The sequence below is a fragment of the Rhinoderma darwinii genome, chromosome 1 (assembly GCF_050947455.1).
Source record: "Rhinoderma darwinii isolate aRhiDar2 chromosome 1, aRhiDar2.hap1, whole genome shotgun sequence".
Classification (NCBI taxonomy): Eukaryota; Metazoa; Chordata; class Amphibia; order Anura; family Rhinodermatidae; genus Rhinoderma; species Rhinoderma darwinii.
The window spans coordinates 413907028-413919071 of record NC_134687.1 but is presented as its reverse complement, the minus strand read 5'-3'; the positions used below and the strand labels follow the sequence as shown (position 1 = coordinate 413919071).

The following is a 12044-nucleotide window of genomic DNA, read 5'->3' as shown; positions in this document are numbered from 1 at the left end:
GGGAACGAAACCTAAAGACTACATAATGTGGCCATCAGTACATTATTCAGCTATTCAGACACCACAATGACGTATTCAGCGGAGAGCAAGAGGAAATGTATTATTTGCTTCTAGATGTCTGACAAGCCTTTCAAGCCTGATTAATTTGTGATGTATGTTTCCTCTTGCAGCTACAGTTTTTATGTTAGTTAGAGAGAGATAGATAGATTAGATAGATAGATAGATAGATAGATAGATAGATAGATAGATAGATAGATAGATAGATAGATAGATAGATAGATAGATAGATAGATAGATAGATAGATAGATAGATAGATAGATGATAGATAGATAGATAATTTATTGGGGAAAAAATTGTGATATATTTCTTTCTCATAGGTATATAAGTTTGACTGAAGCTTATTTGTGGCAAAAAACTTTACTTTATGTTATAAACATGTTCTCAGAATGTACTGGAGCGTCAAGATGTAATTTGCTTTGCATCTTTTTTTAGATCAGGCACTGGGAATGCTTCGGGATAAAACGGATGACATAGGACCAGAACAAGCCGTTTCCTGTGCTGGCTCTCAACACAACATCTGATTCTTGGACCTTTATCGGCCCCGGATAAGCTCCTTAAGTCTTGTATTCACTGTACTAGAACTAATGATATAGAAAAAAGGGGCAATTACCGCACTAAAGCTATTCAGAGTAAACATAATCTGGTAAAGAAATGTAAGCTTTTGTTGTATCTGAAAATTTGATTTCCCAAGTAACATAATAATATAGTGGTATTGAAGAACAACATGCATTGGGCAAAAAAATAAGCCAAAAGAAACAACGACAAAAACAAGTAGCCTACTGATCCTTTTATATTGCTCAATGGGCACTGAGGCAGAGTTCTTCACAGAACGGGAAATGAAGTAGACCAATATACAAAGATAAATGAGGGATAGATGACTAAAAAGAACGGACGTGACTAAATGCAGCAACGCCCACTCCGATGTGAATCTGAAATCAGGAAAACAAAGCGTTTCATTGTCTTTGGAAAGTATTTGCTCGGCTACTGAAATGGTAAATGCTGTCAGCCATAATGCAATACTGACAGACGCGCACACCCAACCTTTACAAAATGTCCTGTAGTTCAGGGGGTGAGACACTGCTACATATCGCACAAAAAACATCCACATGGTAAACATTGTTGCTGTTCTCTGAGCTACCTTGGGCATTAGGCCTAGAATATGACAGCCCACAGCACCAACTGCCAAACGGTGTAATAGGTAGGCCACTCCAAATGGTAAGATGAAGCATTCCAGGAGTGCAGCACAGAGAAGATTGACCACATAAATGGGTAGACCCAGTGAACTGCTGACTTGTGGCCAGATTGCCCACATAACCAAAATGTTGACTGTCAGCCCCAGCAAAGTGTTCCCAATATATAAACAGCAAAGAAATATGGTATATTCTGCAGCGGTACCGTTCCATGGAAAAGTCGCTTCAGTTAAAATAAAGTCCTGTGGGAAGAGGAAGAAGGATGGTTGGGTCATATTTATGGACATCTTTTCTGGAAGTGCCTTTAAATGGAAAAAAAAAAATCTTAGTTAGCAGTTCATATTTAGTATTGTTGTGTCTTGTATACCAGTCAGTACTCAATAAGCATTTTATATTGCATTATTATTATAGCATTTTATATTTATTTTATATTGCTATTGAAGTCATTATCTTGAAGACAGTTTGACGGTCTTGTGAAGCTTAAAGGCCACTTCCCAGAATACAATTATTACTATTATAATAATTATTATTATTAATAATAATAATAATAATAATAATTTTAAGTATTGAATAGTGATAAGGATGTTTTATTGCTGACATCTTTTTCTAATACAAATGAAATGTGTGGCCTACATAAAGAAATGTGAAATTCAGTTACAGGTTTGTCAAAATAAAGATGGCCTTTGTTTTACTCTCCAAGTTAATGTACCTGTTGAAATCCATCAGGAGCTGAGTCGGCGTCATCAGCGGTGGATGTCAGCTGTATGTTACAGCTGGCACCCTCCTGTAATGGCTAGCTCCTGTCCCTGCCTTTAAAGAGGCTCTGTCACCAGATTTTGCAACCCCTATCTGCTATTGCAGCAGATAGGCGCTGCAATGTAGATTACAGTAACGTTTTTATTTTTAAAAAACGAGCATTTTTGGCCAAGTTATGACCATTTTCGTATTTATGCAAATGAGGCTTGCAAAAGTACAACTGGGCGTGTTGAAAAGTAAAAGTACAAGTGGGCGTGTATTATGTGCGTACATCGGGGCGTGTTTACTACTTTTACTAGCTGGGCGTTGTGTATAGAAGTATCATCCACTTCTCTTCAGAACGCCCAGCTTCTGGCAGTGCAGCACTGTGACGTCACTCACAGGTCCTGCATCGTGTCGGCACCAGAGGCTACAGATGATTCTGCAGCAGCATCGGCGTTTGCAGGTAAGTCGATGTAGCTACTTACCTGCAAATGCTGATGCTGCTGCAGAATCAACTGTAGCCTCTGGTGCCGACACGATGCAGGACCTGTGAGTGACGTCACAGTGCTGCACTGCCAGAAGCTGGGCGTTGTGAAGAGAAGTGGATGACACTTCTATACACAACGCCCAGCTAGTAATAGTAGTAAACACGCCCCGATGTACGCACATAATACACGCCCAGTTGTACTTTTACTTTTCAACACGCCCAGTTGTACTTTTGCAAGCCTCATTTGCATAAATACGAAAATGGTCATAACTTGGCCAAAAATGCTCGTTTTTTAAAAATAAAAACGTTACTGTAATCTACATTGCAGCGCCGATCTGCTGCAATAGCAGATAGGGGCTGCAAAATCTGGTGACAGAGCCTCTTTAACCCCTTAGATGCAGCGATCAAAAGCGATCGATGCATCTTAGCGGTTGGTAGCAAATCGGCAGTCTTGCATGCGATCACAGGGCTGCCGACTGCTGCTATGGTAACAGGAGGCCTAACAATGGCCTCCTGCTCTGCCGTTACAGAAGCCAATTAGGCCCCACCTGGAGGCGAAGCCTAATCGGCTTGCTGTCAGTGAACGACTGACAGATCTAATATATTGCACTACCTATGTAGTGTAATGTATTAGAAAACAAATAAGACAGTCCTCTAGTGGTACTAAAACAAAGTGTAAAAAAAAAAGTTGCAAAAATTCTAATAAGAGTTTCAAGTAATAAAATAAAACACAATCGCCCTTTTTCCCTTATCAATTCCTTTATTATTGAAAAAATAAAATAAACCATACATATTTGTTATCACCACAACCGTAACAGTCTGAACTATAAAAATATTATGTTATTTATTATATGCGGAATAAATAATGGCGTAAAGAAAACCGTAAAAAACAATGCCAGAATTTCTGTTTTTTGGTCACTTTGCCCTACAAAAATTGGAATAAAAAGTTATAAAAAGTCGCATGTATCCAAAAATGGTACCTATAAAAACTATTGCTCGTCTCGCAAAAAACAAGCCCCCATACAGCTCCATCGACGAAAAAATTAAAACGTTATGGTTCTCACAACCTGGCGACAGAAAAAAGTAAATTTATTGTACAAAAAGCTGTAATAGATTTAAAAGTGCTATAAATTTGGTATCGCCGGAATCGTACTGACCCGCAGAATAAACGTAACATGTCATTTATAACACAGGGTGAACGCTGTATAAAAAACCTAAAAAAAAACTATGCCAGAATTGCTGTTTTTTTGTCACTTTGCCTCCCAAAAAATAGGATAAAAACTGATCAAAAACTCGCATGTACCCCAAAATGGTACCAATAACTACAGCTCATGCCGCAAAAAACAAACAGCCCTTATACCACTACGTCTATGAAAAAATAAAATTAATTAAAACTCCAATAAGTCAGGAAATAAAAATATGCAGTTGTGCAGCCTGAGGGGAAGGTTTCTTCTGTTTCAAAAGGCGATTTATCAAGGCCCTAAAATTAGGGAACCAGGAATGGGAGGGCCCCAACATATCTGCTGGAAGCAAGGGTGCCCATATTATACCAGGACAACACTTCCCAGCAAAATTCCCCAAACTACAAAGGTGCGGAGTGTGGACCAAAAGGGGGATAAGAAATGACACTATTTATCAGTGCGACACTGGCCTGTGCGGAAAGGATTGCTTCACAGCGTAACACACATCTATGGATCATTTTATTGTTTTTTTTTTACCCCATTATTATACCACCTGACTATGCCCCCGATGTACTATCAGCCTGAGGAAGACGCCAGTCCGGCGTTGAAACGCGTAGCAATCTGTTTACCTTGCTTTATACAATAAACCAACTTTTATCAACCAAGCAGCGCCTACAGTATCCCTCTTTTTTATTTTATTTTCTTTACAATTTTCCCGATGTACTCTGTCCAGCTTACATGTACCCCCACATTATAATTTAAAACACCAGCAATACTGAAACAAAACCACTACCAAGCAAATCCATGCTCCAAAAACCAAATGGTGCTCCCTCCACTCTGAACCCTACAGCGTGCGCTACAGCTGTTTACTTCCACCTATATGGCATCGCCATACCCGGGAGAACCCGTTTTAACAATTTTTGAGGTGTGTGTCTCCAGTGGCATAAGCTGGGCACAACATATTTGCCACTGAATTGGCATATCTAGGGGAAAATTTAAATTTTTACTTTGCACCATCAGCAGCGCATTCATTTATGGAAAAGACCTGTGGGGTGAAAATGCTCACTACACCCCTTAATAAATGCCTTGAGGGGTGCAGTTTCCAAAATAGGTTCACTTCTCAGGGGTTTCTTTTATTATTTCACATCAGAGCCTCTGCAATTGTGAACCAATACTTTGTAAATCGCCAAATTAGGCCTCAATTCCACATGGTGGTCTTTCACTCCTGAGCCTGGTCTAATATCCTGGGCACCACATATTGGCATATCTATGGAAAAATTATCATTTTCACTCTGCAACATCGAGTGCACACTAATTTCTGGAACAAAAACAGCGGTGAGATTTACATGCTTACTACACCCCTAGGTGAATACCTTGAGGGGTGTAGTTTCCAAAATGGGGTCACTTCGGGGGGGCTTCTACTTCCCACTAGGGATGTCACGATACCAGAATTTGGACTTCGATACCGATACTTCGTTTAGTATTGCGATTTCGATACCAATTTCGATACTTTTGCCAACAGTAATAAAAAAAAAATTCTTCCGTTTTCTGATGTGAGGCGCGACGTGTGATGAATTTTGAACGCGCCTCACATTAATAGTAATTAATCCCATCATGTTTCTCAGTCATAATGGGTTAATGTGCGAGGTACATGATGGGGTTAATTACTATTAATGTGAGGCACATGGAGGTTATATTCATCGCACCTCGCGCCTCACATTAATAAGTGAAAGAAAGCCGTGTTTATTTCATTTTTTTACAGCGTACACGTCATAAATGATGCAAAAAAATTGTTGCGCGCGCCAATACTGCATGTGTGAATATTTTATGTATTGAGACTTATTTTAATGTTTATTGTAAAAAAGGTGAATGTGTATTTTTTTTTTCATTTTAACAATACTTTGTTTTTACTTTATTTTTAAACTCTAATGTACTGACATATATCAGATATGTGCCAGTACATTAACCTGTGGACAGATAGCACACAGGCAGTTGTTAAGACATACTTGGGTATGCCCTAACAGGAAATATGGTAAGACAGCCCTGGGGTCCGTCAATAGACCCTGGGCTGTCTGCCCATATATGGTATGGCCCTCGATCGCGTCACAGGAATTCCTTGTGACGCGATCCAGGGGCATCCCCCCTGCTCATTTTCTCCTGAATGCTGCAGTCCGCTGTGATCGCAGCATTCAGGGGAATAACGGCGGAGATGAGAGGTTTCTCTGATCTCCGCCGTTATAGAGCGGGGCTGCGGCTGATACAGCCATTGCCCCGCTCCTGACAGGAAGTGCGCGCGCGGTCAGCATGAGGAGGTGCGGCCGGCGCTGCACTAATGAGCGGAGGTTCAGGCACTGAGGACAGAACATGGGGGTGTTTTGGAGTGCGCCCGCCATGTTCTGTCTCCAGTGCCGCAGATCATTAGTGCAGCACTGGCCGCATCGCATCATCCTGACCCCGCGAACTTATCATGACTCAGGAGCGGGGCTGTGGCTGAAGTACACAGCCGCAGCCGCGCTCCCATACATTCATGTATTACTATACTGAGCTGTGCGGCTGCGCAGCTCAGAATCGAAATACAGGAAATAGCGGTATCGAACCGTTTAGGGATGCACAGTATCGAAACAGTATCGAAGTTTCGATACACCGTGCATCCCTACTTCCCACAGAGGCAAGGGTGGGATTCAATTTTTTAACAACAGGTTCCCTGTTTTTCGGACAAGGAAATACGCGCCGCGGGGGGTCACGGTGCTTTGCGGTGTATAGCGCCATTGAAAATGATTCTAATAATAAAATAAAACAATTACTATATTCCAAATACCTCCTACATTAAATGTGTATTCAGAATCCTGACACTTCTGAATCTTTTCTGTGAGATTTCCAGCAAGGCAAACGTAATCTCGTTTTAAATGACAGTCTATAGCATAATCTCGCGTGATTACATTTGCCTTGCTGGAAATCTCACAGAAAAGATTCAGAAGTGTCAGAATTCTGAATGCACATCACGTCCTGGCTGGAGGTAATGTATATTCATTGTCAGGACACTGCAGTAAAGTTACAGTGTGTTTATGTAGCTGCACATAGCGATATAGTTATATCGCTATCTGCTGTGTAAATGAATGGAGAGAAGTGTATTACGTTGATTGGTCAGCGTTATACACTCCTCTTTACAACGCCAACTAGGTCTAAAGTAAAAACACGGCCACTTGGGAATTAAGAAACGAATTATTATAAAGCTAAAATCGCTCCTAACGTGGTAAAAATAGATCGTTTTTCTAAATAAAAAAAAACACTGCTGTCACCTACATTACAGCGCCGCTCACATTATGTAAGCGATAGGGCACTTATAATGTGGTGACAGAGTCTCTTTAATACCGAAATGTTGGCCTACTGAAAAGTATGTACAGTATATTCCCTCAATACTTGGTCGGGGCTCCTTTTGCATGAAGTACTGCATCAATGCGGCGTGGCATGGAGGCGATCAGCGTGTGACACTGCTGAGGTGTTATGGAAGCACAGATTGCTTTGATAGTGGCCTTCAGCTCATCTGCATTGTTGGGTCTGATGTCTCTCCTCTTTCTCTTGACAATACCCTATAGATTCTCTATGGGGTTTAGGTCAGACGAGTTTGCTGGCCAATCAAGCACAGTGATACTGTGGTTATTACACCAGGTATTGGTACTTTTGGCAGTGTGGGCAGGTGCCAAGTCCTGCTGGAGTATTAGATCAGCATCTCCATAAAGCTTGTCAGCAGAGGGAAGCATGAAGTGCTGGGAAATGTCCTGCTAGACGCTGCGCTGACTCTGGACTTGATATATATACAGTGGACCAACACCAGCAGATGACACGGCCCTCAAACCATCGCTGACTGTGGAAACTTCACACTGGACCACAAACAACTTGGATTGATGCCTCTCCACTCTTCCTCAAAAACTCTGGGACCGAGATTTCCAAATGAAATGCAAAATTTACTTTGTGAAGTTTCCACAGTCAGTGATGAAGCAACCTGGGCTTCCATAACAGCTCAGCAGTGCCACAGGCTGATCACCTCCATGCCACGCCGCATTGATAACCCCTCAGCAGTGCCACAGGCTGATCACCCCCATGCCACACCGCATTGATGCAGTAATTCATGCAGAGTTGGAGCCCCGACCAAGTGTTTAGGGCAGATACTGCACATACTTTTCAGTAGGACGACATTTCGGTATTAAAAATCATTTTTGAAATTGGGCTTATATAATATTCAAATTTTCTGAGACACTACATTTTGGGTTTTCATTAACTGTTCCCATAATCATCAACATTAAAAGAAAAAACTGCTGGAAATAGATCACTCTGTGTGTAATGAATCTATAGAATATATCAGCTTCACTTATTGACTTGGATTACTGAAACAAAGTAACTTCCTGATATTGTAATTCATTCAGAAGGACTAGTATACAACACCAGAACCAAGCTCAGTATATATATATATATATATATATATATATATACATATATATATATATATATATATATATATATATATAAGTGTGTGTTTTGAGCTTGGTTGTTCTGATATATATGTACTGAGCTTGGTTCTGGAGTTGTATATATGTTCTGAGCTTGGTTCTGTTGCTGTATATATGTACTGAGTTTGGTTCTGGTGTTGTATATGTGTATGAGCTTGGTTCTGGTGCATATATGTATTGAGCTTGGTTCTGGTGCTGTATTTATGTACTGAGCTTTGTTGTGGTGCTGTATTTATGTACTGAGGTTGGTTCTGGTGTTGTATATGTGTATGAGCTTGGTTCTGATGTTGTATATATGTACTGAGCTTGGCTCTGATATTGTATATATGTACTGAGCTTTGTTCTGGTGCTGTATTTATGTACTACGCTTTGTTGTGGTGCTGTATTTATGTACTGAGCTTTGTTTTGGTGCTGTATTTATGTACTGAGCTTTGTTGTGGTGCTGTATATATGTACTGAGCTTGGTTCTGGAGTTGTATATATGTTCTGGGCTTCTCTTTGGTGCTGTATAGATATATTGAGCTTGGTTGTTATTATGAATATAACTCCAGAACCAAGCTCAGTACATATATGTACAGCACCAGAACAAAGCTCAGTACATATATACAACACCAGTACAAATACAGCTCAGTACAGAGATAATTTGCAAATTTAGTTTAATCCCTGCCATATAATTTATGGAATAAAACGACGGCTCCAGATATAGCCAGAACGATGGTAAGCATATGCTGGAAGTTGCCGTTTCACAAAAAAGAACGATACACACATCATCTCGCTGTAGATCATACAGTGACTATAGTACTGAGCAGTCACAGGGAGAATAAACATTTACATTTAGTGACTCACCGGTGACGACTTCACAGATTAGTTGTTTTTCTCTTTACTTTTCCATCTGGTCCAGAATTCTATAATGCCTCCTGGCCATGACCCATTTCTGCGGAAATGGGTCAATTTGCTCAATCAGATGTCTTCGGAAGCTCACTTTTTCAACATTTCTGCACCTATAAACAAAGAGCAAATTCTTATGGTGCCAAACTCTATGCCACTAAATATAATAGTATCATACACTGTGTCCCCGAATATATTAGTGCTACACACTGTGCCGCTGAATATAATAGCACCATACACTGCACCCCTGATTATTATAGTACCATACACTGTACCCCTGATTATAATAGTACTATACACTGTGCCCATGAATAAAATTGTGTCAAACACTGTAAAGTAATGCACCACACACAGCACCCCCTGTAGATAGTGCCCCTCATAGAGCCCCCTGTAGATAGTGCTCCTCATAGAGCCCTCTGTAGATAGTGCTCCCAGTAGAGCCCTCTATAGATAGTTCTCCCCATAGAGCCCTCTGTAGATAGTGCTCCCCATAGAGCCTTCTGTAGGTCGTAGCATTCCCTGTAGATAGTGCCCAATGTACTGTTCCCTGCAGACAGGGCCCACTGTAGCATTCCCTGTAGATAGTGCCCCCTGTGGCATTCACTGTAATGTTCACTGAATAGTGCCCCCTGAAGATAGGGCCCCCTGGGGCGTTCCCAGTTGATAGAGCCCCCTGTGGCGTTCCCTGTAGATAAAGACCCCTGTGGCGTTCCCTGCAGATAGAGCCCCCTGTGGCAGTCCCTGTAGATAGGACCCCCTGAGGCATTCCCTGTATATAAGGGCCCCTATATAGTCCCCTGTAGTTAGTGTACCCTATATAGTCCCCTGTAGTTAGTTCCCTATATAGTCCCCTGTAGTTAGTGTTCCCTACATAGTCCCCTGTAGTTAGTGTTCCCTATAGTCCCCTGTAGTTACTGTTCCCTATATAGTCCCCTGTAGTTACTTTTCCCTATATAGTTCCCTGTAGTTAGTGTTCCCTATAGTCCCCTGTAGTTACTTTTCCCTATATAGTCCCCTGTAGTTAATGTTCCCTATAGTCCCCTGTAGTTACTGTTTCCTATATAGTCCCCTGTAGTTACTGTTCCCTATATATATATATATATATATATATATATATAGTCCCCTGTAGTTACTGTTCCCTATATAGTACCCTGTAGTTACTGTCACTTATATAGTCCCCTGTAGTTACTGTTACCTATATAGTCCCCTGTAGCTACTGTTACCTATGTATTATCCCCTGTAGTTTATGTTCCCTATATAGTTCTTTGTAGTTTTGTCGTTTCTGTTCCCTGTATAGTCCCCTATAGATAAGGCCCCCAATGCTGCCCATGGTAGAAGGAAAAAAAAACATTTCTTACCTGTCCCGTTCCTGCTCCGTCCTCCATCGGCGCCAGTCCTCCTCCAGCAGAATGATACAGAGGTGCGACTGCATCATCACTAAAGTGCCGAATGGCGAGGCATCATGTGCTTCACCAGGGCAGCGCTAGTGAAGTCAATTGTATCTGCGTCCTAAGGACGCGAATACAATTGAGTGCAGGGGACCGGCTCCGGCTTCCTGCTTCACCCGGTTCTGCGAACTTGCTATAATTTTAACAGCCGGTTCGGGAGAAACGGGGTGAACCAGCCAGATCCCACCCCTGTACAGAGGCTTTGCAAATGCAACATAGCGCCCAGAAACCAATCCAGCAAAATCTGCACTCCAAAAGCCAAATGGCGTTCTTACCCTTCTGAGCCCCACTGTGTGCCCAAACAGCAGTTTATGACCACATATGGGGTATTGCCATACTCGGGAGAAATAGTTTTACAAATATTGTGCTGCTTTTTCTCCTTTATTTGTTGAGAAAATGAAAAAATTTTCATTAAGCTACGTCTTATTGGAAAAAAGATGTAATTTTTCTTTTCACTGCCCAATTCTAATAAAATCTATGAAACACCTGTGGGGTCAAAATGCTCACTACACACCTAGATGAATTCCTTGTAGGGTGTGGTTTCCGAAATGGGGTCTTTTTTGGGGTGTTTCTTTTTTTTGGCATCACAAGACCTCTTAAAACCAGAAATGGTACTAAAAGCCACTAGGTGCTCCTTTGCTTCTGAGGCCTGTGCCTCGGTCTATTAGCACACTAGGGCCACATGTGGGATATTTCTAAAAACTGCAGAATATGGGCAATAAATATGGAGTTGCATTTCTCTGATAAAAAGCTTCTGTTTTACAGAAAAAAAATGTATTTAATATTTCTGCAAAAAAAAAAAATTTGTACATTTCACCTCTACTTCGCTTTAATTCTTGTGAAACACCTAAATGCTTAAGAAGCTTTCTAAATGCTGTTTTGAATACTTAGAGGGGTGCAGTTTTTAAAATGGGGTGATTTAAGTCAAGTTCAGACGTGGCGGAATTGCTGTTGAATTCCGCTGTGAACAGTCCGCAGTGTAATTCTGCAGCAGCCTTTTTTTACATTTGTTTCTATACATTTTTAGGAAACTTAGTTCAGACGTTGCGTAAAATAACTGTGCGGAATTTAGGCTGCTGTGCAGAATTTCCCCTCCGCAGCATGCACATTATGTTGTGGAGAAGCAGTGGAATTTCACTGCGGATTTCAGTCTTTGCAATGCAAAAACTGAAATCTGTAAGTCCGCTGTGATATCTGTAACGCCTGAATTACCTGTCAAATATGCAAATGTTGCTGCAGATTCGTGGCATAATTGGCCCGAATTTGCAACAACATTTGCAGCGGAAAAATTCTGCCACGTGTGAACGTGGCTTTATTGGGGTTTGTTTTGTATGGGCCTCTCAAAGCCACTTCAGAACTGAACTGGTCCCTGTATAAATAGCCTTTTGACATTTTCTTGAATGTGTGAGAAATTGCTGCTAAAGTTCTAAGCCTTGTAACGTCCTAGAAATATAAAAGGATGTTCAAAAATGATGCCAACATAAAGTAGACATATAGGAAATGCTAACTAGTAACTATTTGTGAGGTATTACTATCTGTTTTA

The 12044-nt window shown here is 41.1% G+C and overlaps 1 protein-coding gene across 1 annotated transcript; it reads right to left on the bottom strand.

Moving 5' to 3' along the window:
• Positions 1-593: 593 nt before the first annotated feature.
• Positions 594-10438, bottom strand: LOC142759893 (G-protein coupled receptor 4-like). Its single transcript, XM_075862652.1, has 2 exons — positions 10412-10438; positions 594-1553 (listed from the first exon to the last, which is right to left on the bottom strand). The coding sequence occupies exons 1-2, from the start codon at positions 10436-10438 to the stop codon at positions 594-596; spliced, it is 987 nt and encodes a 328-aa protein (XP_075718767.1).
• Between the last annotated feature and the right edge of the window lie 1606 nt (positions 10439-12044).